This window comes from Antennarius striatus, chromosome 18 (assembly GCF_040054535.1).
Source record: "Antennarius striatus isolate MH-2024 chromosome 18, ASM4005453v1, whole genome shotgun sequence".
Lineage (NCBI taxonomy): Eukaryota > Metazoa > Chordata > Actinopteri > Lophiiformes > Antennariidae > Antennarius > Antennarius striatus.
In genome coordinates, this window is record NC_090793.1 from 9,185,941 (window position 1) to 9,212,314 (window position 26,374).

The 26,374-nt window shown below is 45.7% G+C and overlaps 1 protein-coding gene across 1 annotated transcript; it reads right to left on the bottom strand.

The window, feature by feature from the left end:
* Window positions 1–5,839: 5,839 nt before the first annotated feature.
* Window positions 5,840–26,374, bottom strand: LOC137611985 (ephrin type-A receptor 4-A-like). Its single transcript, XM_068340248.1, has 19 exons — window positions 26,231–26,374; window positions 25,487–25,554; window positions 22,413–22,610; window positions 22,173–22,283; window positions 21,417–21,771; window positions 14,214–14,369; window positions 13,129–13,656; window positions 11,508–11,632; window positions 11,221–11,380; window positions 11,026–11,137; window positions 10,189–10,247; window positions 9,791–9,904; window positions 9,526–9,711; window positions 9,391–9,452; window positions 9,050–9,259; window positions 8,694–8,870; window positions 8,115–8,302; window positions 7,748–7,933; window positions 5,840–6,841 (listed from the first exon to the last, which is right to left on the bottom strand). Exons 1-19 carry the CDS (start codon window positions 26,364–26,366, stop codon window positions 6,724–6,726), a joined length of 3,249 nt encoding a protein of 1,082 aa, XP_068196349.1. The 5' UTR covers window positions 26,367–26,374; the 3' UTR covers window positions 5,840–6,723.

Here is a 26,374-nt window from a genome sequence, read left to right on the forward strand (position 1 = left end):
AATAATAATAATAATAATAGTAGTAATAATAATAATAATAATAATAATAATAATAATAATAATAATAATAATAATAATAATAACGGGAATGATAATAATAAAGATAATGTCAGTGGAGCCACAGGAAGACCCAGACTCAGACCTAAGCGCTAGTCTAAGCTAGCATTGTTCATAACTTTCAACTAATATCAATGTTTTTAAGCCTATTTGAGAGGGTATCTGCCCGCTGAACCCAAACAGGAAGTTGTGTTCACAGGAGAGGAGCTGGGAGCGTAAAGGTCTAGACAGGAAGTACCCCACTAGAGTGGCTAACAACTGGTTTGACACAGCTGCTAAACTATGAGAAATGTATAGTATTGATAGCTAACAAGATCTTCTTCTTTTCCTTTCGGCTTTTCCCTTAACAGTCCAGCTAGCAAGCAAAACATTTTAAACTGATAGGGGAGTAAAAAATTTAATCTTAACTGGTAAGTAAAGCTTTTCAAGCGGGCAAAGATGGGCCCAGAGCCCCTGGAAGTCTAGGACCACCACTGGCACCTGGGGCAAAACGGGTCATTGCACAGCTGAGCCATAAACAAATGTGTTTGTCCTACATTGGCTGAAACCTATGATAACAACAGTGTGTTTGAGAGTGTGTGCAAATATAAACAAGAGATAGACAGAAAAAGAGAAGGAGAGAGAGAGAGAGAGAGACAGAGGGAGAGAGAGAGAGAGAGAGAGAGAGAGGGAGAGAGAGGGAGAGAGAGAGAGAGGAGAGAGAGAGAGAGAGAGAGAGAGAGAGAGAGAGAGAGAGAGAGAGTTTTCAAGTTTTCAATCCCTGAGTAGAAGGTGAAGCCTCGCCTACCCAGAATACCTTGCTTTTCTCCCTGTAGCCCACACTTGTTTTCGAGAGCATCACTTCTGTTGACCTTGAGTGTGTTGTTTAATACTGCTTCGTCTTCATTAGTGGTCTTCAGACATGCTGGAAATGCAACAATAGCAGCCGCCAAGTTCTGATCTGTGGCGTTTTATATTGGCCTCCCACACACTGATGCACATCTATACGTCAAACCCGCTGGCGATGAGCACGGCACAACTTTAAAAACATCTACAGAACACCAACAGAGTGCTGGTTGTGTGTCCCTAGCAGAAGATTACAACAACCCACCCCCCATCTCTGAACTGAGAGGATGAGTGAGAGGCCGTCCAAACATGGACAGAAAGCCCTGAAAGTCTCCCGGCTGCGTTGTCAGTGTCTTAAGGCAGTGTTTATCTATGGCAGGCTGAAGAAAACAAAGACATTGATTTCTAATCCTAATCCCCTTCTACTGCCTCTCTCCTATTGATCATCTATCTATCCCTAATGAGATGGAGGGATAGAAGGATGGAGGGCTGATGAAGGACAAAACTTTCCCTGCCAGTGTGTCTCTCTCACTTTCATTAAGGTGATTTTTTTTTTTTTTTAATGCGGGGTGGAGAATAAACGCAGCCTGGTGACTTTGTGGAGCTTGATCAAACCTGGATGCCAGCAGGGCTGCAGAGGTTTGCCTAAATATTGATATTGGATGACATAGATGAATACATGCAAACACACAGAGATCAGATTGGGTTTCAGTCCAAACACGATGGTCCACTTTCTGCTTACAGTAACATAATGTGTCTGGGTCACTTTCATTGGTGGGGTGTCATTTTAGAGATCATATTTTGCTATTTTTTGGTGCCTCGAAATGCAGGATTGTGGTTTAATTGAGCAAACACAACAAATAAACGGACTGTTTCTGGCTGAAATGGTTGTCATGCAAACGGCCCCTGAGTGCTTCCAAGTTAAAATGTGTTCCCCTGGTGACACACCTACAGAGAATGGTCCCCCTACAGTTCACGCTCAGCTGTGATTTAGTGTCTTTAAGCCATTATTTTGGTTCTTTAAGCCACAATTGGATTAATTTCTGTCATATCTTTTCTTCCAACCGCTGCAGAACGCTAAAATAAAATTGATTTTACTCATGTAAGGTTTATGTAACAATAGAGAACCATAATACTGTTTTAACCTAATTTTGGTAACACAAACTTACTTTTAACTGATGCTGTCTTGAGATAGGCGTTCTATTAATATTGCTCCTCACTCTCACTGACAGTCATTGCATTGTTATTTTTGTGCTGTATGCGTTCTTCGCACACGCTACTTTGCATTTATGTATTAGAATTTGTGCTGCTAATTATCAGCATGGGATTCAGTGACTTCAAGGACACCATTTCTGCTGCAGCTGGCAGAATAGGACATTTTTATTCAAATCTGAAGGGCAACATGTTAGGAAAAAAAAGTCTCTAATTTTTGTGTTTAATTTTTTTTTACCTTTCTTCCAGACTTATTTTTATGGATATTCGTGACTATATTCTCATTCTAATGTGCTAATTTATGGGTTACTAAATTAAAGAACCCTTTTATATTCACAGCCAGTATTTGTGTTGTTTGTGCACATTGTAGGATTCTGTTAATCACAGTGGACCTGACCAGTGAGGTCAGTTAGCCACACCCTGTATCTCTCGGATGGACTCTAGGATTTAAACTCTTGGACTTAATTTGGGGTCAGTCACAAATGCAAACAACAAGAAACACGCCAGAATTTTTGTACAGAACTTTTGCCTGTGGAACTTTGGAGATTCAGACACATAAGAGATGTAGATGAAAAACAGGCACCCTGGAGATGTTTCTCCATATGCGTGTATTAATGGCTGCAGCAGAAGTCATTAATAGCGGGTTAATGTGTATCAGATGGTACCTGTCCAGCAGCAGCAGCTGGGGAGGGAGATCCAGGACACGAGTGACTGGCCAGCATAATGAGTGGGACGCGGCCTGCCAGGCCGGGCATCTGCTTCTCTAGTGGCACTAAGTAGAGAGGGTGTGCTTTTCTTTACAGTTCCTCTTTCTGTCTCTCTGGCTGCATCCAGAAAACACAGCTACACAAGAATACTCACACACACACACACACACACACGCACGCACGCACGCACGCACACACACACACACACACACACACACAATCCTCACACACACGCAGACAGCTTCATCAGGGTTACCGTGGGAATGCCTGTGGCATTATGTCAGTCATTGAGGTGATGTCTTTAATCCTGAAACAAATCTGGACTTTGTGTTTTGTGTCTCTGGGTTAGTGTGTGAGTGAGTGTGCCGTGTATAAAGTCCAATCTCACACCCATTACTTTACGGCTGACCGCGCTGCAAAGACACCCCACTGCCACTCCCACATGGAAGAACGGGCAGGATTAACCAACTCTATACCCGCCCTAATCTGTGAACAAAAACCCATAGTCACCTCCCACTGAGACTTGGAGACAGAAAGATTCAGCTTGACCTGCCCTCCTCAAAATAACAAGTGTCTCTTAAGGTTAAAATTACTACTGCTCAGTCTAGCATCAGTGGATTCAGCCCTAAACGGTGTCCTTGTTCTGCTGCAATCGATGCTTTTATCGCAGTCTGGATCACCCGCAGGCTCCATGGTAGCTAATGCAAAGAGAAGCCTTTTAGCAGTGCAGCCATGCTAGCAGCTCTGTGAAGCTGTAGCCATGCTACATACTGTATGTGTGTGTGTGTATATATATATATATATATATATATATATATATATATATATATATATATATATATATATGCGTGCGTGTGTGTGTGTATATATATATTTAATTTTTAATTTTTGTTTTATATACTGATTATGATCCCCGCAGGCAGATTGGTGGCACACTCTAGTTAGTTTTAAAAAAAATGTTTTTCATGCATATATATGTGTGTACAGGCCCTGAACACACAAACACACACACAAGGGGCCTGTGCGCATGCAGGGGAGGCAGAGTGGCGGGCAGCTCCTTCATGGTGCGCCCAAATGAGCAACTTGTAGGGGGACGGCATCTTGCTCAGGGGCGCTCTGGAGGTGAGCTGACACCTCCCACTGTCAGATCACTCCCGGGTGTTTTTTTCGGCAAGAGTGGGAATCAAACCACCGATCTTGAAACATTGAACGACCCGCTCTACAGCGCACTCTACTACTGAGCCACTTCCATCCCGGTATATATATTTGTATGTACATATATATATATATACACACACACACACACACACACACACACACACACACACACACACACACACACACACACACACACACACACACACACACACACACACACACACACACACACACACACACACACACACACACACACACACACACACACACACATATATACATACATATACATACACACATTATGATCTCATGATAGTGAAAGTCACATATCATAAGAGTGGTGATGTCTATGGATACATACAGTATCTGAAGGGACTGATGATGTCTCCATAGAAACATACTGTATATAGAGGTACTAATGATGTCTCGAAGTAACATTTGAAGGGAGTGATGATGTCTCTATGGAAACAAATCTGAAGGGAGTGATGATGTCTCCATGGAAACATATCTGAAGGGAGTGGTGATGTTTCTCTGGAAACATATCTGAAGGGGAGTGATGTCTCCATGGGAACATATCTGAAGGGAGTGATGATGTTTCTATGGAAACATGTCTGAAGGGAGTGATGTCTCCATGGGAACATATCAGAAGGGACTGATGATGTCTGTATTGTAACAGATCTGATGGGAGTGATGAAAAGTCTGGATACAAAACCATCTCAACTTGTCTGACTGTTTTAGGATTCACCAACTGGAAACCATTACAGTCGGTCTCAGTTTTCCAACCAATCAATTCTCTAGATTGTCAGACTGGACCTGAATGGTGGACGCCCCAACTGTCATCCATGGAACGCAGCTCTTCTTTGTGCTCAAATAGCATTTCCTGTGTGAACACACAGACTTCCATCCCTTTGAGAGTAGCGCCCTGCAGTGAGATGCATCACCACAGAAGGCTACCTGCTAAATGTGCTGTCAGAGTCTCATTATTAGACAGAAGCTGCCGGTTCCATTGCCCTGGGCCAAGCTGACTCTTCCTCTGTCTGTCTTCATCTCTCCACTCAGAGGCATCTGCCTCATTAACCACCATCAGCATGTTGTTTGCTATGTGTGGTTTGGATGTTTTTGGGAGTGAGGCAGGGGGTAGCATTCATGTGTGCGTGTATGTGTGTGTGTGTGTGTGTGCACGCAGGAAACTCTCATTAGGCTTGAAAAACATTGACATGTTTGCCAGAATCCATATCTTCTCTTCTCTTCTTTTCCTATGAATCAAAAGGTTCCTCTAGTCAACTCCCCGGTGTGTGTTTGTGTGTGTTTGTGTGTGCGCTGCATATGTGTCTATGGTAGCGTAGAGGGAGACAGATGTTTGCTGATTTGACAAGTTTCTCATCCTAATTTAGCCGACAAAAAACAAGATGCCACACAGACGCTCATGGTGACAGCTCACTCTTAATTTTCTCTCCTTTTAATTCAGGTTCTCCGCCTCCATTACTCTGCCTCACTCTTTCACGTCCATAAAACCAACACCTTGTGTGATTACCAGCTGCATCTTTCAATTCTTCTGGATTGTTTTACTCAAGTCAGATTTTTATTTTTGGTTTGTTTTTGGGTGTTGTCTAACCAGCTAAATCTGATTTAATTACTTCCGTACGCCATCCTTCATCACATGAGGATCTGATTTGTAACCATTAGAATGCTAAGATCACAATTCACTTGGCCTTTTGTGCTTAATGAGTGTCGTTGTTATCGTCCAGCACAAAAACAGAGGATAGATGACAACAAAACACTGATTGTGTTCCCCATCCTCCAGAGCTAAATGTCATGCAGACGCCGTCAGTTTGACACATGATACAAGTCACATTAAGATTACCAAATCTGATCAGAGCATTTATTACAATCCAATATGGCAGTCATTACAATATTTTCTCAATGTTTCTATTTTACAATGTACAAACTAGATAAAAAGACCATAAATAAACAAAATTGTTCATGTAGCTAATTCTTAGCGTCAAACAAGAGACATACAATTCACTCACACGGATGACATTCTAGTCTAAATCGACAGTCATTTGCACAATAAAAAAAACTAAAAAAAACTAACACTTGTAAAACACGAGTAAATCATTCGGTTAATACGTCTGATCTTCTAGTGTGAATTGGTTAAGAGCTGGAATCGGCTCGTTCTGTCTGGCTCCCGTCGGGTAAACTTTGCATATTGAAAATACTCAAAGATAAGAGACGTCAGGAGAGGGAGGAGTTCTTGTAGTGGGCGTTCACACGAAGCACACACACCTGCAAATGCATGCACCCATACAAACGCACACACATACACACACATACACACACATACACACATACACACACAGATGCACAGACATTCATACGAGCAAACACAAAACACATTTTGTTCAAGTCAAGCCCTAAGCAGCGAAAGAAAGGTTTGAAAGCCATTCTGTTTATGCACAGCTTTACATGTGAGCCTTCACAAAACTGGAGAAATACTGAAAACTGGAGCCGGATGTAGGGGCGGGGCTTCAGCCACTGGCTTGACGCTCTCCGTGGTAACGTCCAGATGTCGTTTTTTAGAAAAACCCCACAGGATGGAAGTTCAGAAAAGTGCTGCTTTTCTTGCTTCCACTTGCTCTCCTCTTTTCGTCGCGTACGTACATTTCCTTCATTCCACTCCTTATATTCCCGAAAGTCCCTCTAAAGTGCATGGATGAGGTAAATGGACATTCTTCTTAACACAGGTTCGTATCCATCCCATGAATCAGACCGGAACCATCGTGTGTTGCATGTGCTGCATCTGAGACAGCATTTCTTGCTGCAAGCTTGCCATTAGTATGTCCTGGTGTGATGGCGTGATTATTCCCAGTCTGTCCATTTCCCTGTGAGCGCACAGACAAAAAGTGTTCAAACACACAATGTGGATAGGCAGGAAATTTTCTTTTTTATTTCCACTAATTTTCACCATAACTGGTAGACTCTTTTGTCCCAGTAGATTTATGTTTTTCCGCCAACACACAGTTATTCGTGGAGTCGTGAACAAGCGTTTAAACACAGACCTGACAATTAACAGCGAGCCCTGTCAAGCAGTGGAGCTACGACCATTGTCATCCAGTTCTCAGTGTAGTCAAAGCCTGTTATAGATTTGTCCCTTTTGTGCTATAGAGCTGCATTGTCAATCAGAATTACTAAAACACTGAAAAATAAAAGTAACAAAGCAAAGCGACGCTTAAAAGCCCATCATAGAAGGAGCTCAGAGGAAGGAAAACACAGTCCCAGAACCCAAGAAATGAAAAATTTAAATGAAGGTACATGTCGTTCACATATCCGTCGATATGTTCAAGGGAAATGTCAAAGAATCTAGTCAGTCAGTCATCTTCTAACCCGCTTAATCCGCTAACGCAGGTCGCGGGGGAGCCGGTGCCTATCCCCGCAGTCTCAGGGCGTGAGGCGGGGGACACTCCGGGCACGACGCCAGTGTACCGCGGTCGAAGAATCTAAAATATGTTAAACTTTACCTGAAGGAAAATTCAGTTTTAAGTTGCATTTGTATTTGCAGCACTGCATCTACTGCAAACAAACACAAACTAAATCCATAAAACTACAAAATTGCAATATTTGGACTACAACAATGGCCAACCTTCCAAAATTCCTCTAAGGTAACGCTGAAAGAACATCTAAAGAACTGAGAATCTCTCATCTGCATCGAAAAACAGGAATATTTCGGAGTCTGGATGTGAATCTAATGGAGATGCAGAACAAAACTTTTTTTGAGAAGTTTCTCTTACTGGTGTGTGAGGGCCAGGAGGCTGTCTAGGCTGCTGTATCCCGCAGCTATCAGGGTTTCCCTGTACCTCTCCAACCCGACGGACTGCAGCCACGCACACACCGACCACTCCGGAACACACGCCTCCGGTATGACGGACACACACACCTCAGAGCCCACCCCGGACTCCAGCACCGTCCCTGCAGGTCTGTGAAAGCAGACAGTCAGTCAGAGCGCGCAGGTCGGAGGTGGGAAATACTGAAATAGGAGTGTGAAATCACAATCGAGCAGCGAGCGCGTCAGCTTAACGATCCGGTTGAAACAATGGCGGCGTGGGTGTTGAGTGTTGAATGTGATAGCGTGGATTCGTCCGGAAGCCTGTATTTTACCTGTCACCCCCCGTGCGCCGCAGGGTCCCAGGATTACGGATGAGTTTATCCAGCATGTTGAGGATCTGGCTGAAGGTGGGCCGCTCCGCTCTCTCTCTCTCCCAGCAATCCAGCATCAACTGGTGCAGCACCACGGGGCAGTCCATGGGCGCCGGCAGGCGGTAGCCCTCCTCCATCGCTTTGATCACCTTCAAGAAGGACGGAGGAGGATTCAATTTTTTTAACAGCTCACTACGGCATTTGGGAACACACACCCAAAAAGGAACCTGTCTCCATCACTTCCTGTTTCCTTAGTGCCAGCCCAACTTAGCTTTAAAAATAAACTTGTTCAAAAGTAAGAAAAGGTTCACAAAACAGTATAAATGCAACAGGGTGAGGATGTGATTAAGTTAGAGTTAGCCGTAACGCTAATCCTGATGATTATAATCTCAATTATTCATCTCTTGAATTTACTGAATAACAACGACGGCGATCCAGTTCTTTGGTTTGACATTTACTTCTCAATCTGCACACAGGTTTGGGAATGTGCTTTTTGTCTTTGAGGCAACTCATAGGTTAGATGATATAAAAATGACTCACATCCTGGTTGTTCATGTCCCAGTAGGGTCTCTCTCCGTATGAAACCACCTCCCACATGACGATGCCGTAACTCCACACGTCGCTGGCCGTGGTGAACTTCCTGTAGGCGATGGCTTCTGGCGCCGTCCATCGGATGGGGATTTTCCCACCGGGCGACAGATAAGTCCCAGTGGCCTCCTGAAACATTTCAAAAACCGACTATATTAAGCAACCAGACTTTTTTTGCATTTCCAAAGATTTTTTTTTAAAATTTATGTCATTGAAAAGTCAAAAATAAACATGTTTTCTTAAAAAGCAGTGGAATAAGCAAACAGCAGAGTATTTGTGAATGTTGACGTCCAGGTTGTGCGTCCTACCCTGGTGGTGTAGGCGGCCTCCGGATCGTCCTCCAGCACTCGGCTCAGGCCGAAGTCGGACACCTTGCAGACCAGGTTGCTGTTCACCAGGATGTTCCGAGCCGCCAGGTCTCTGTGAACGTAGCTCATGTCTGACAGGAACTTCATCCCCGAGGCGATGCCGCGCAGCATCCCCACCAGCTGGATGACCGTGAACTGGCCGTCGTGTTTCTGGAAAGTTGGAATCACCGGAGGGAGAAAAGAAAGTCAACGCAACTCACCATCCATCAGCTGGCGCCAGGAAGGATGTGAGGATTTCCAAATTTCACTCAGAACTGATTAAAAAAATAGAAACAAATTACCCGGAGAAAAGCATCCAGCGATCCATTTTCCATGTATTCGGTGATGATCATCAGTGGTTTACCTGAACAAGTCGAAAGATTAGAACACGACTGCAAACCTGAACACTTCTCCTCATTTCTCTGTCGGACGCTCACATCTGGTGACGACGCCCTCCAGCCTGATGATGTTGGGATGGTCGAACTGTCCCATGATGGAGGCCTCGGACAGGAAGTCCCGCCTCTGTTTGTCAGAGTATCCCGCCTTCAGGCTCTTGATGGCCACGTAGATCTCTCTCTTTCCTTGAACGCGAAGCCGACCGCTGCACACCTCCCCAAACTCCCCTGCAGACGTAGAGCAGATAGTAGCGTCAGCACCGTTAGCATGAGTGTGTGTGTGTGTTTGTGTGTGTGGCAGACTTACCCATGCCTATAACCCTCTCAATGTGAATACTGCTGACATCAATTTCCTTGGCAAACTCATGGATGGCCTGATCGGGGTCTTCGTAGGTAAACGGATCCACATAGATTTTGACTCCTGCCATAAAGAGAGAGGCGGGAGATGACAGGAAATGAGGGAGGAGAGCAGGGGGGGTGGTGGTGGTGGTGGTGGTAAAGAAGCTTGAGTTGTGTAACTGTTGTGTACATTATGTAAATGTGTTTGACAGGAAGTGTGTAGGATGAGTGCAGGTGGATTAAAGAGAAGCCTCTGTGCATCCATGGGTTTCTCTGTCTTTGTTTTAGTGTGTGTGTGTGTGTGTGTGTGTGTGCGTGTGTGTGTGTGTGTGTGTGTGTGTGTGTGTGTGTGTGTGTGTGCGGTACCTGGGTTAAGATGTTTCTCCTCCTCTGAGTCCTGCTTTGTTTTGCTGTACTTGCTCCTCCTGAAGAGACAAAAGCAGCGACTGACATTGAACACAGAAACTGAACAGACATGGAGTTGAAAACATGCTTGTAACCATTTCCTGTCACTTGTCACACGTCTGCATTCTTTTTCCTGTCCAGCTGACTGACAAAGGGGCGTGTGAGCCATTGTGTTTAACGTCGCTTTATTTATTCATTATCGGGGTTGGGGTTTTTTTTTTGTTTTTTTGTTTTTTTTTACACTTCTCTGCAAAAAACAAAAAGTGATGACGATGAGAAAAGAGCGCAACGGGCTGCAGAAAACACACACAGCGAGCAGATGAAAGCATTATAGTACTGAGGGAGGGGGGAGGAGGCGGGGCGGTGCTGCAGGTAGCGCAAGATAAAAGGTGTTTTTCATTAAACAAAGAAACTGTCAAAAAGACCTTTTTGTGTATGAACAGGTGTGTGTGTACGTGTGTGTGCGCCAGGGGAAGCTGACACACAAGCTGTGCAGCTGAAGAGACAGTAATGACAAGTGAGGGACAAAGGGATTATCACTGTCTCCACTCTAATCCCCTTTAAAAGCTCCAGGTAACACACACACGCACACACACACACATGCACGCGCACACACACACAGACACACAGACACACACACACACACACACACACACACACACACACCAGCACACTGATGGGAAACTTTTACCTGGCTCACAAGCCTAAGTGAGGTGTTCACGACTGTATGTATGGTTACAGAGTGTGTCTGTGTGTGTGTGTGTGTGTGTGTGTGTGTGTGTGTGTGTGTGTGTATACCTGTGGCTAATGATGAAGACAGCTGCAGATATGAGCAGTAAGATTCCCACCCCGCTGATGGACAGCAGGAGGAAGGCGGAGTTTACTCCCTCTCCAATCAGAGGGAAGGGATCTAACAAGGATGCAAAAAATGTCGGCTGTCAGCTGCGTCCCGACGAGGAACCCTCACAAACCGCCATCAGATCATCTCCGTACCTGAGTTAGTGGAGAATTCAAACGGGGCGCTGAACTCCCCGTACCCCGCCGCGGTGCGAGCGCGCACGTGGAACACGTAGACGGTGAGGGGGCTGAGGCCCGTGACGTCCACGCTGCGGGCGAAGGTCCTCATTATCCGGTACGACCTCTCCTTCTGATCCTGATTAGATGATGATGGGGGGAGGGGAGGGAGAGGGACTTCTTTTCAGCCTTCCTGACTGTGAATCCATCGCCGCTCGCGCTGAGATACCAGCAAACATCACGACACGTTGACATTCTCTGCTCACCTTTTCGTAAAATTTGACCTCGTACTCCAGGATGACCCCATTGGGCCGATCCGGTTGTTGCCACGCCAACAGCAGACTGTGCCTGGTGACGTCGGTGGCTTGGATGGTGGATACCGGAGATGGAGCTGAGGAAGAGGAGGAAAAACAAAATATAACTTAAAAAAAAAGTGACATTTCTAATAATCATACAACTCAAAATATCTGAAACCGAAATTCCACTCGTTCTCCACCCTCTCTCTCTCTCCTCGTTTTTCACTCCTCTAAGCCGTTTCTTCTCTTTTTGTGCCTATTCAGACGATGCCGGGACATATGGCGATGGCAGGTTAGGTTTGACACAAGCCAGACGCAGCAACAATATTCCCCCCCCCCCCCAGGGGCGCTGGGAAACTAAGCAGGTGTACCGTTTTCAAAATGCCACCGTCGAAGACTTGAAGCGACGGAAATGTAACAGCGTGCAAAAAAAAAAAAAAGACCTAAAAAGTGTGAAGAATGTCACACGGCGGTCGACACCTTCACAACACGCTCTCAAACCTCAGGAGGGAACGTTGAGACTCTTCTGAGCCTAGAAATAACAGCTTGGTTACGTACGTTTACTCAATCATATCTATTTTCCTCTCAACCGGTCTATTTATATATAAGTTGGTGATTTGCATTTCCCCCAGAATGCTTTCTAACATCCTCTGGAGAACACCCCTGTAATTAATTCAGCTGTTGTTAGGTGTAGGAGGACAGACTAATGACTGTGACAGTCATAGTAAGCAGCTGAGAGAAGGCAAGGAAAAGCGTCTCGAAGTTACGTTTCATCGCGCCGAAGCCGATCTTAGGAGAAGAAACGGAAGCCGGGGCATCTCTGCCTGGCGTGATGGATGTGTGGCTGCGTAATTGCTCGACATCTGTTTTATGACATTATGTAAACAATAATAACAAGATGAATGAGAAAAAAAAAAGTCATTATGTGTCATCTTTAAGGCGGATGTAGAGTAAATCCGTTCAAAGGCGGAACGAATCCGTGATCTACGCTGATTTTCACATTGATCAAAAAAAAAAAAAAAAAAGCAAACTAAAATAATGGGATACATAGAACAAATACAGTGCGCCCTCGCGCATTCGCATTACGCATTCTATTGGCTGACGTCATCCGGAAGTGCGCTACGTTCTGTGAGTCTTGGACTTCCATGAGACACAAAAGTGCTTAAAACAGTTGATCAGAGTGTGGGAAAAGGTAATACAGATAGAAGGTGATTTAATATCAGTATGGGGAGGGTTCATAAACATTTAAATTACCGTAAATAATAAGATAAATAGTTTGTTGCTCTATCGCGGAATTTGTTAATCGCGTGTGGTTCCTGGAACGCATTAACCACGAGGAATAAGGGATTACTGTATTCCTGATTTTAAACGCATAAATCTAACATCAGAGGTGGAGGATGTTCATCTGATGCCGCCCCAGCGTTGAGAACGACTCGTGGGACCTTCCTCCCCCTGGGCCCCCCCTGCTGTGAGCAGCATTTTGCATTTTGCTGACCCACTTATGGACGACATCTACCAGAAGATTTTTGTGCTGCTGCTACGGTGACTAATCTGACCTCCGCCTTCATCACGCTCCGACTCCTCCTCTCACCCGCTTGGTTGGTGGTGACGGCGACGGACACGCTCTGCGCCGCCCCTGCCCCGCTGGCCTGGGAGACCCCGTTGCGCGCGTGGACGATGAAGGTGTAGTGGGAGTGGGCTCGGAGGTCGCTCACGACCACCCTGGTGGTCCTCAGGCCGGTCTGGCTGGGAGAGAAGAGCACGTCGGCGCCGCAGGGGAGGCACAGCTGGGAGCTGGGGGCCGAGTCGGGTCGGGGGTAATCGCCTGGCGCCGGACGACTCTGGAAGACGCTTCTCCCCGACTGGGCTTCGGATCCCACGATCCCCTGGTCCGACTGCATTCCCAGGCCGCGGTGCTGAGGCTCAGGTTGGGAGGCGCTGCGATTCCTGGGGAGGGTTCTGCCGCCGGGTGGACTCTGGACCCCCGTTTGGCAGATGAGACACTCCAGGGCGTAGCTGGTGTCGCTTCTTCCTCCCAGACGACGAGGAGGAGCCCACTCCAAGACCACCGACGTCTCGTTGACAACGGAGATGAGCTGCTGCGGGGCTGACGGGGGCTCTGGGGGGGGTAAACAGGGTAAACGGGTTTAAAATTCAAAAGTCACATATTGGAAGTGGAAGGATATCTGAGTTCTCTCACAATGAGGCTGAAATCCATTTCAGAGAAGTTCTGATGAGTTGGATGTTTTCTTCTCTGGTATGTGTGTATGCATTTGTGTGTGCGTGTGCGTGTGTGTGTGTGTGTGTGTGTGTGTGCGTGTGTGTATGTTTTCATTTTTCCCTAGCCAAGAAAACCATGTGCTCTCTATAGGTATAATTAAGTTTGGACAAACAGACCAAGAGTTCAACTCTTTCACACATAACCCACTCAGAGTCAGAGCGAGGGAAAAGACATTTATTCAGTGTTTCAGTTCCTGATGGGATGTCGTTGGTGTCTTAGTCATCAGTAATGGGATCAAGAAACAGGGATGCATTCAGACAAAATAGTGCCTCTATCTATTCTGTAAGAGAAATACAAGTTGGGGAAACAATGGGAGCACTTCTTTTATTTCTATCAGAGCTTAGACTGGTGTATTGTTTTACAAGGTGTGTTTGTGTGAATGTGTGTGTCCTTACGGGTGCAGGCCACAGAGGGGGGGTCGCTGTCAGCCCGGAAGAATCCAGTGTGGCAATCGCAGACAGTCGCCCCGTCTCTGAGAGAGTGGCTGTGTGGTGGACACTTGGAGCAGCCTCCTTCTGAAATCTTGGTTTTGTAAAAACCAGCAGCGCAGGCTGTAAAAATACAGAAACCAAGAGAAAGATAAGATTAAAGCAAAAACTTTAGCGGGCTGTAAATGTAAAAAAAAAACACGTCTCAATAAGTTGGTGCCAAACACCAATATTTGAAATTATAGCCTGTAGTTTAAGTGATTTGGATTTTGGCCACTAGAGGGGTTATATAGCAAGGACAGACATACAGTATATCTTTTTGATCAATGAACTGGATATTTTTCTTAATTGTTTTAAAATGTTCCAAATGAGGACTATCAGTAACTAAACATCAAATGTCTGGGCTTTTTTGGGGGGGTTTTTATGACAGGAAACTGACTTTTGGCTCTTGACCAACCCAAATAAGGAACTTAAACATGTCAGCATGTGAAAATATTACCTGTTGATACATTAAATAAAAATTAAATTAATCCTCAGATGCAGCATTAATGTGTGCTGTCCTAAAGGTGGCATGGCAGACCTTTTTTTGTTCGTTTTTCCTTGAATTGAACGATGGTTTGAAAATAATTTTTTCATAAATCCTTTATGACACCACATTAAGGAAATCCCTGCCAGTTAGGGCAATTAAAATCCACCCTTATGTGGCAACTGACCTTTGACCACTTGACCTTCTGACCTGGTTCAGTTTTTGTTGCTTCCGAGTCCGACAGCTCAATAACAAGTTAACCATTACAGGATTAAACGACCGTACAGGAAGTGAAGTGGAGGAACGCTGTGACTTCACTCATCTTTTGATTTTGATGATCAAACAAAAGAAACACCTAAAACAACACTGATGATCTCCCACACACACACACACACACACACACACACACACACACACACACACACACACACACACACACACACACTAAACTGACTAGATCAAAACTCCAGAGCTATACGGCCCACACAAATATAATTGACATTTACATATTTGAAAAAGGAGAAACAGAGAAAGAGAGAGGGTGAGAGAAAGACAGAGAGGGGGTGGAAGGAGAGAAATCTTCTCTCGCTATACCAAAGGATGCATTGACAGAGCAACAATACACTAAATGAGTGCATAATTATACTGCTTGACAACCAATGGTGCAGAAAAAAAAGATGGCCGAGTGCGCCGGTTGCTGCCATTTTTTTTCCTCCTCCCTCCCTCTTTTTAAATTCAGAAGGAAATCCTCTGTTTGTTTCTGGAGCACTCTTTTTTTTTTTTAAACACCTTCTTTTTCATCATCACACCCTATTCATCCCCCTTCCTCCATCTCACCATCCTTTACTGATTCCCTCCCTTTCTCCAAGCTTTCAAATTTCCAGTGAAGATGAAGGCATCCCGGTGGGAGTGGTTGGGAATGTGGGAAATGATGTGTAAGCGTGTGTGTGTGTGTGTGTGTGTTCCAGGCTGTCAGGATGCTTCATAACGCTCTCATCAGCAGATGAGCGGGAGGAAGTCTCCCCTGTAATCTGCTCACGCCGACCATCCTGCCTCATCTGCATGAGCCTTCCGTGGAGCCGCTCTTTCAGACACTCGTTCGCCCTCCCTTTCACATTTTTCACAACCTTCCTCATTCGCTTTCTGTGCACTTCCTCCTCAACCTCTACTTATCTGGCCTTTATGTCACTGATGACTCCTTCATCTCCCCAGCGTCCCCCCTTTTTTTTTCACTCCGAGCATCAAAACCGGCAGAACGCTTTGAAGCAGCGCTTGCGGCCTGGTATCGATAAGTCACGACGTGTTCCAAACCTGTAAATCCATAAACACCTTTAGAGCAGTTAAACCGGTGAATGATTCATCTGAATGTGTCAGCTGATGGATTCCAATGCGAGATAAAATAGAGCATTATCACCCGCCTGCTGCTGTGCACAGGCCTTTGCTTTTTAATCACTGGGAGGGCGAAGAAGGGAATAAAAAAGACAGGTTCAGAAGTAGATATCCCACCCGCTGAGGATTTAAGGGTTAAACAGGATTCATCCAGGATGCTTTGTCTCCTCCATCCCAACAGATCCCTCTCCAAAAGCAAGAGAGCAGAGCGAAGGAGGAAGGGAAAGAAAGGAACAAGTAGCTGGAGACATAAACTTAGCCCAACACCCTCTCCAGTCTCCATTCTCTCTGTTGTTTGCAGGCCTTTGTATCATTTATAGCACTAGCTTCAATGAGGTGGGGGCGGGTGTGGAGGGGATGGGAGGGGGGCGACCTGGAGTGAGAGCTCATGAGGGTGTTATTAACCCGACATTAACCCGACGCTACAGATGGGGACGCCTGAGCCTCCAAAAGAGGAGGAGACGACGGCAACTGATGTGCACAAAACGCCCCAATCGGATGAGGTGAAGGTGCGTTCAGGTGCGCCTCGGCCAGCACGAACTCAGCAGCTGCAATCAGCTGTTTGATAGGAGGCGATGGAGTGGGCAGGATGTTGAAGGCTAACTGGGAGAGAGAGAGAGACCAGAGGTGAGGAGAACGGCTGAAGAGGAGGGAGAAGGAGCCGAAGGTGCCCTCTGATCACTATCAGCACCGTCCTCATTTGCATACGCGTTCTACCGCTGCCCGACATGCAAATGCGGATCCCCGTGAATCCGACTGAGAGCCTGGTTGGCAGACTGTTTTTGTTTGTGTGTGTGTTCTCCTTGACCCCCGTGTGTGTTATCTGTCATCATCTCTTGTTTCTTCCCAGCAAAGGAGGAAGTACCCCCCGCCATGACACCTGTCTGTGTAATGGATGGAGGGAGGGACAGATTGACAGATTGACAGACGGATTGATAGGCCGCCACACGAGAAGGCGGGACGTTGTTCATCACGGGGGCGGGGGGTGGGGGGGTGTCGTGGACCTGGTCATTAAAACCCAAGGAAATGCTGGAGATGTGATTCTTCACTTCTTCCTACTGTATGCCCCCCTCCCTCCCCTTGACTCCCCCATTGAGAGGACGGTCACGCCCACATGTGCAATGAAATGAACTCTTTATCTGATTGGACCACTGGGGGTCTGGCATCACTCTGGAATGTGATCCGCAGAAGCTGCAGCTTTAAATTTGTCTGATTTTAAATACCCAAAGAGAAATGTGTGAAGAACACTCCCCACTGCGTGTGTGTGTGTGTGTGTGTGTGTGTGTGTGTGTGCGTGTGTGCGCTTGTGTGTGTGTGCGTTTGCATGTCTGCCCAAACATTAGCATGTGAAAGGAGCTCCACAACAATAACCCTCCTCCCCATCACACTCAGATCACCCCCTCCCACCACCACCACCATGCCCCTCCACTGTCACCAGCCCCCACCCACCCCCCCACCCACCCCCACCCCTAACTGTGGATCACGGAGAAGAGCTGGAGAAGAGAAGGAAAGAATAATGAGAGGAAGAGAGGAGCCGGTGCCAGAAAGCTGCAGACAAACTGGTGGAGTTGGCAAAGCTGGTCTACGTTAGGGACAACCTGTCACACACACACACACACACACACACACACACACACACACACACGAAAAACACACACACACTTTGATTGTGATGATTGTGATGGAGGAATGCAAACCATTCACCCCCACCTGGGTTGGCCTTCCTTTGTAATACTACTTGTGCCATTCATGCATTGTCACCTGCGGCACACACACACACACACACACACACACACACACACACACACACACACACACACACACACACACACACACACACACACACACACACACACACACACACACACACACACACACACACACACACACACACACTCTGTTTGCCTCACTCCACTCCTCCAGGCATTCTCAGGCACTTCTCCAAACTACATCAGCAATCCAACATGTCCCCGGTCCAGAAACGCCATGCAATAATTAGAGGGACTGAATACAGCCATTACGCACTCGTTCGCTCATCTGCTCCCTCCATCTCTCTCTTCTCTCTCTCTCTCTCCCTGTCATCTCTCTCTCTTTCAGCGTGGTCGTCTTTTTCTCGCTCTTTTCATCACGTCTGAAACGCTTTCTGCCGGTGACGACGCTCTGCAGGTGTGTTTGGAAGGAGGAGCATGAAATCCCTCCGAACGCCGGGGGATCGGGAGGAAAACACACACAGAGATGCTCAAACCGCACCCCCCCCCCCACTCCCCCAGGAGCTGGAGAATCACACCCGCAGACACACACACACACACACACACACATAAAAAAGGGAGGCCAGAGGAGACAGTGAAACAAAACAGCAGAAGGCTCCTCTTTCATTCTGCCTCTCCGCCTGCTCACATTTCACATTCTCTCTGTTGTTCCTGCTCTTCCTCAATCTCGTCTCCTCTCCCTCGTTTCCGATCCTCCCAGACGAATCACAGCTGTCAAACTTTTGACGTCTCCATCTTCTCGGTCACGACCTCGCACTCTGCAGCCTAACCCCCTACCCCCACCTTCACCCCCTCCCCGTGTGTGTGTGTGTGTGTGTGTTTGGCTGTCACTCAGAGTTTTTGACGTCTTCATCGGGTTCAGTCGTGACCTCGGTTTTAACCGCGGCTTTACAAAAGAGGGGGAGTTCCCTTCTACACTTGTACCCTTTGCACCCCGATGGAGACCCCCCCCTCCAAAGAGGGAGGGGGGCGGCCCGGCATTGACGCCTTCTGCCGTCAGCAGTCTCCTTTCAGGCCCTCTCTCGCTCCATTCAACACCTAATCCCTTCTTCCTCCCCTGAACTCCTCGTCTCCTCCTCTCCATCCTCACTACTCTGACTGAAAATGAACTTTTTGAGTCTGTTATAATAACAATGTAAAAAAAAAAACAGGAAGGAAATTATATTTTTATACGTCTGGTGCCCCCTTTTCAAAGGCTGATATGCTTATTTTGGTTTTTTCTCCTGATCCTCTTTTATTTCCATGAAATTAAAAACAGAACTGGATGAGTTTCAGGAAACTGTTTTATCTGTTTCTTGTACACCAGCTTGAGAAGTTTAGCTTAGCAAATAAAAAAAATTAAAAAAAGACTTGAAACTGGTGGGAAGTGCTAACTTGTTTTCATCTTACATCACAAAAGACAACCTGAATGCTTTTTGCAGCGTAAAATTAGGACATGCAGTTCCTTTTTTCTGTATGAACCTGAAAGTAATCACCGGCATCCCGGCTGCACTCGGCTTCTGTCGGTCTTTATTCTGCTGAAGGAGTGACGGCACCTGAGGATAGAGGATCCTCTGACAGACAGGTCATCTAAATCTCCTCTCAGACCTATCTACCCACTACCCGCCTCCACCCCCTCCCCCCTTCGAATCTCCAACCTAAAATGGGAGAAGCGGTAAGGCGTCCATCCAATACTGCAGGGTCAGAGTTTTCGATGAGCAGCGTTGGCTATTCATCCAGACTTTGATGGATTTCCATCGAGGCAGCTGAGCCCAGGCCCACCGACCGGAGAGCAGAGAGATGAGGAAGGGAACGGCAGACAGATAGATGGCACTTCACATCTGCTGAAGTTCAACGGAGTCAAGAGTCGCCCCTAAATCTAGTTGAAGAGCAACATCTTTCAGGCCTCAGGGACCACCCTGTGAACCTCCCTCCTCTTTTCAGGAGAACAAACGAACCGAGCAAGAGTGGATGTTTTTAGAGAACATCCGTCACATGGAGAACTGTGGCCACTGCTCCCGTTTTTTAGCAAAAAGCAAAAAAAAAAAGTCATTTTTATTCCCTGTTTATTGCCAACTGGCACCAACTGCATGCCTCCCTTTATGTCCGTCGCTCTCCCTCTCATTTCTTCTTTTCTCTTTGAATTATGGGTCTGTTTGTTATACAATTAGCCGGCTGGGATAGGCTTCATAAATAAAACCGAGAGAACACATCAGTGAGTCGCTCTCCCCTTTTTCTCTATTGGTCTCTGCCCATCTGTGTGTGTGTGTGTGTGTTGTTGTTGTGTGTGTTTGTGAACCTGCTGTGTGTCTGCTGTAGAAGTGAATGAATAGGGGGAGTGAAGCCATGTTGTAAATATGTCTCCGTCAGTTCTGTCACCCCCCCCCCCCTCCATGTTCACAACAATTTCTCACACAAACACGTAAACCCAGCGGTTCTCGCCATCACAGCAGCTACAAGGCAACAATTGCCGGTCATCCATGCCAAAGGCACGCCGCTGTGGCGCGCCAACAACTTGCGTGTTTGTAACATGAAAGGTCAGTTCGTATTTGTAAGCGATGGAAGGACATCTTGGTCCGGATAGCCCGTTGCCATGTCAGCACACCTCACACCGAGACGCCCAGAACCTGTGAGCCTTCGCTGACGCTGCACAACTCAGAAAAACGATTGTGAGCGTTGAATATATGAAAAGACATTGAGTAAACGAAGTGATCGGAGGGAGAATATTGAAAATGTATGGCTTTATATCCACAGTCAGTCATATGTTGTGATTATTTGTAAGTGACTCTGAAAGGAACACACAAAAACTCGGTGAAAACGACACACTATTGGCTTTACAGCCTCTCTCTCTCCCATCACTGGCTGCAAGTTTTACATTGAGTAGGTATCAAGTGGATCAATTTTCTCACCAGAATCGTGACAGGGAAACAAATAAGTGCTGACTTTGTGGTGTTAAAAATATTCATCGCTGAAACAGAAAAAAAAAAAAAAACAGCTAATTTTAGAGTTTACATTTCCCTTCTCTGCAGCCAACTTCTTAGTTTCTTGGCTCCTTTAAGGTGCTGCAGAAATTCAACTTATTATTATCGTCATTAGAATAAAAAACTGTGAATTTTTACTGCAAATTCAACACAGTTTATTTGTAATCCATGTTTTGTGAAGTTCACTGACATGTAAAACGTGTATGTTTTAAGACAGCTGCTGTTTATTACAGCACAAAGCTAATTACAGTATTTTCTGCACTATAAGGTGCACTGGACTAGAAGGAGCACCTTCAACAAATGGCCTATTTTAAAGCCTTTTTGTACATAAGGCACACTGGATTATAAGATGCACTGTCGGTTTTTGAGAAAATTAAAGGCTTTTAGGTGCGCCTTATAGTGTGGAAAATACTGTACTGTGTTTGGCCATTAGACTCTAATAGAAACTACTTCCAGCAACATGTGACACGGATTCAAGGATCAACCATCCCAACAAATGATGGTAGAGTATCCCAGCATCACCTACCTTTACACACTCCACTCTTCTCTTGGTATCCTGGGTTACAGCGACATCCACCAATAGGAACCAACCACTCTCCATCAGCACCGCAGTACATTTTTGGCTCCTCTCTCTCTTGCGATTGGTCGACACAGGACCCGCGGACCTCCACCAGGGAAGACGTGTCGGCTCCGGTGACGGTGTCGGGAAAGGTTGCCAGGTTGTGGACGGTGAGTGGGCAGGTTTTGTAGAAAACTCTGACGGAAACCAAAGCGATACAGGCACCGACGTCCTGGAAGGCTAGGTAGAAGCCCTTCCGGGTCATGACTTTCACATCTCGAATCTCTGTGTTCAGCTTCATGATGCGGTCGCCGACGTCCACCTGGACAGAGAGACAATCCAGCTACATGAATAAAGACTGTACCTGGAGAACTCAATTCATTTGTTACACCTCAACCGGAGGTCACTATTGAACCGTGGCTGATCTTCACATTTTCAGCTTATTGGCTCGCATCCAGATTGACGTCTATTGATTGCAAAAAAGGCAGCAATGCCTACAACACTCGCATCAGAAGCGATTTTAGTAAAGACTAAGCAAAACCAACCTGCCAACAGTCGTGGGAAGACGGAATGAGCATCCAAGATAAAAGTGCTTGTAGAACAAATAAAAAAAATTACAGCTAAGTGCCGCAGGGGGATTTATTTTCCAGATAAGATCAAGCCGAAGTGAAAAGGAGGAGGAGGAGGCGAGGATGGAAGAGGCTGAGTTGTTTTTAGTGTTACCTGAGTGAAGCTCTCGTCTGCTGCCACGGTGTCCACCTTAATGAAGCTGCTCTCCTTGATGTAGCTCTCTCTGTCCTCGTTTGATTCGTGGTAGTACAGATTGAACGTCTCCTACAAGGCAGGAGATAAAGAAGAACGTCATCGGAATCTTCTGTTAATATAATAATGGATCGGAGTGGTTTGGGCTCAAACAAGTAGCAGCTGTACGACACAATCAATTTATTTAGGTGTGTTTTGTACCTTGCAGGTGCCGGTGACCCCCGGCAGGCTGTTACAGTCCCTCAGGGTGAACTTGACTTCAACGTAGACCCGCTGAGCGCCGGATCGAGGGATCCAGTCTGTCCTCAACCAGTTGTTCTGATTGGGTTCTAAGACATTGCACACTTGGTAGGTCCTGATGGGGATATTCTTCTCGTCCATGATGCTCACCTCTTCCCACTGCGCAACACAGACATGAGGTTAAATTAGTATAAATTCACTCATATCAACTCAACAATAAATTTGACACTGCTAAGTGTTAAAAGTCACTTCTATGTCACACATTAGATAAAAAGGTATTATAATTCAACACTTCCTGGTGTATAGTGACTTTAATACACGACAGAAAGAGACAAGGACATGAAAATATAGACACAGTTGTTGGGAAAAAGAATGAATGAATTAAATTAAATTAAATTAAATTAAAGATTAAGATTAAATCACCTTTATTTATCACCAGTGGAAAAATTACATTCCACTTTGTTCATGCATATATACGTATGTATATATAGTGCCCTCGTTCCTCACGGTTAATGTGTTCCAGGAACCACACGTGATTAATGAATTCCGCGATAGAACGACAAACTATTTATCTTATTATTTTGGTAATTTAAACGTTTATGAACCCTCCCCATACTGGTATTAAACCACCTTTACTTTACTTTTATCTGTATTACCTTTTCCCACATTCTTATCGACTGTTTAAAGCACTTTTGTGTCTCACGTAAGTCTGAGACTCACGGAACATAGCGCACGTTCGGATGCCATCATCCAATAGAATACACATACGGTATCATGTGACTACATACCAAAAATCTGCGATGAGGTGAAGTTGCGAGCGTTGATGCGCAAATGTGCACTGTATATTTGTCAGTCAGAGCACACAAGGGCCTGTAAACAGGCCCCTGAAACAAACACAACACACTAGGCGCCTGTAGGCATACAATTAATAACAATTAGGACAGGGGGAGGCAGAGTGAGGGGTCGCGACTTCGGGGTGCGCCCAAAATGAGCAACTTGTAAGGGGGACAGCGCCTTGCTCAAGGGGGCCTCAGCAGTGGCTGTGAGGTAAGCTGACACCTCCCACTGTCAGCTCACACTCTTAGGATGACTTGGCGGGAGCGGGAACCGAACCGCCGATCTCTGATCATAGGGCGACCGCTCTACCGCAGCGCCACAGCCATCTTTTTCCCATATTTAGTCAACTTTCATGTTTAAAATATCAAAGTAACTTCTGCTTTGCAACCAGAGACACAAACATTAAGCACATGTCGAGAATGTGAATAAAACATATGCTGACTGTCGATGTTGAGATGGTTCAAGAATCTGACATTTCTGCTGAGTACTTGAAAGCACCCATGTGTAAAAAAAAACCAACCAGTCCCTAACTGTAGATGCAAAGGTGTAACTTTGAGATGAAAAAAAATCAGGTGTTCAATGTGATGACGATAGGGGTGTGACGTCGCACTCTGCAGCTACATAATGATAAGTAAATTCCAAACGCAGCATGAGTTTAATCCTGCAGCAGACTGAGGAGCTCATCTGTGAGGGGTTTTTTTTTTCCACTTGAGGAAGTTTCTCTGAACAGAAAGGCAGAAAAAATTAAAAACAAACAGATTGGAGACGCCAGGATGCCTTTCCTGTAATTCATTGCTAACATTCGTTCTTGCATCAATATTCTGCGGCGGACAGCGGTTCAGATTTGTTGCGACTCCAAGGTTTTTACAGCCGCATTTTCACACAAGTGAAGCGGGTTCAACCTTCAGCGGCACATCCATCTCAATAGCTCCGACTGCTCGCCTTGTACTGTGACCCTTCAAATGACCGCTGAGCCTCCCAACTCCAAATTGGCTTTTTATTGCCACTGAATAATAATCTGCTCAAGTGAGAGCTGTATACACACTAAATGCGGCGTGTCGAAAGAGAGAGAAAAGGGAAGGGAGAGTCAGAGAATGTGTTGATGTGTGTGTGTGTGTGTGTGTGTGTGTGTGTGTGTGTGTGTGTGTGTGTGTGTGTGTGTGTGTGTGTGTGTGTGTGTGTGTGTGTGAGTGATGGCGCTGCATTTGTGAGTCTCAGCCTGATCGATATGTCATGAAGCCCTACTGTTGTTATCCCTTCCACAGAAATACGTAAAGGAATATCTGATGTGTGTCGGTGAACGAGGAAAAGGAAACGAGAATCAGGAACCTCATGACATTTGATATCAAGTTGTCGGAATTATTTATGTTTCATGGTGATTTATTTCCAGGGAGATTTACTGATGAAATTGTTTGTTCTTATGTTTAATATTTGATGCTTTCTCGAACATCAGTGTGACTCTGGAGTGTGTGTGGTACACAGTAAGAGTGTATACATGAGAACATGAACACGTAGCCACGTCTTTGTCTTGTCTGTTGCTGTATTATACAGCCCATGTTGCGCATGTGTGTTTGTGTGTGTGTGTGTGTGTGTGCGTGTGTGTGTCAAACAGCATATGACAGAATTTTTAACAAATGAAGCATGGTCATCGATAACTTTTAAAACAAGAAAGATTTGAAAGACAGAAAGAGAGACACAGAAACAGAGACAGAGAGACTGAGCAAGAGAAAAAGAGAGAGAGGAAGGTGGATGAAGTGGGGAAGAGCAACGGTGTGTAAATGGCAGATCACACCGTACTAACCAAAAGTACAAAAAGACGAGAGGTTAGGATATAAAATAGATATTTCCAGGATTCTTTCTGGCATGTGAGTGGTAGTAAAGATTCCTTAAAAATGACACCCACCACCAAGCTGGCTGATGCCTCCATGTGTGCCAAATACGCCGCCAGCAATCTCATATTAGCACTTAGGCTTGGTGAACAACAGCACATTTCAGAATCTGTGGGATGGTTCTTTACAGTTTCCAGACCAACTGTGTGTGAGTGTGTGTTAGTGTGTGTGTGTGTGTGTGTGTTAGAGAGAGAGAGAGACAGAAAGAGAGAGATGGAACGAGTGTTTTCCAAAGAGAGAACACGTTGTAAACAGTGTTTCTGAAGAAAGACAAAAAAAAAATATTAAGGAAGAAGAGCTCCCACTCACCCCTCCCTCTGGAGGACTGGCTGCCCATTTCAGCTCTCCTGGCACGGTCCTGGTATCCAGCAGGGTCACTGAACGAGTGCGCGTACACAGACACACACACACACACACACACACACACACACACAAACATGGAGGTGGTTTGTGAACATATCACCTGCGAGGTTTCAATAAAATATATGCTGCCAACAAAAGTGAATTTTTTTCAAGGCAGATTAAATAAATAAAAAAACAGGATATTTATTTCATTCGACCCGCACCACATCTCCATGACGTAAAAGCAAATGAAACGCTCAGACAACGTCAGTTTATAGAATGGATCCGATGTCACTATATTTATAAATAAAAATAAATCAATAAATAGACATTAACTTTAAATATTTTTTTTAAAATAGATTCTCGATTCGCACTTTGATCAGGATTTGTCAGCAGGGGCCACATGATGTGGAAACATCCAAGAAACAAAACGCTTTTCGAAAGGGGTCCACGTTGAACTCCTGAGACGCACAACGGCCAATAAAACCAATTTTAAAAAAAGCTGTTAAATTTTTTCCCCCCCAATTTCAACTTCAACTGGATGCTCAACTTTCATCCGCATTCGAACCTGCTCTTCAACCTCCTCCTCCTCCTCCTCCTCCTCCTCGGGAGCGCACGGAGCGCACGCATCAATGTTTCCCGGGGCGCGGATACGCGGACGAAACGAACGGGTCCTGCGGCTCCGACGACCCCCCCCCCCCCCGTACTCACCTTCATTAGGTGGGTAGCTCCTCGTCCTGGAGCTGGAAACTAAAGATATTATCCATATCAACGTGGAGAACGTTCGCCGTAAAACCCCAGCCATGTGTGCCGCGTTCGCTCTGCGCACTGACCGATGCGGCTCCATCCCGGTGG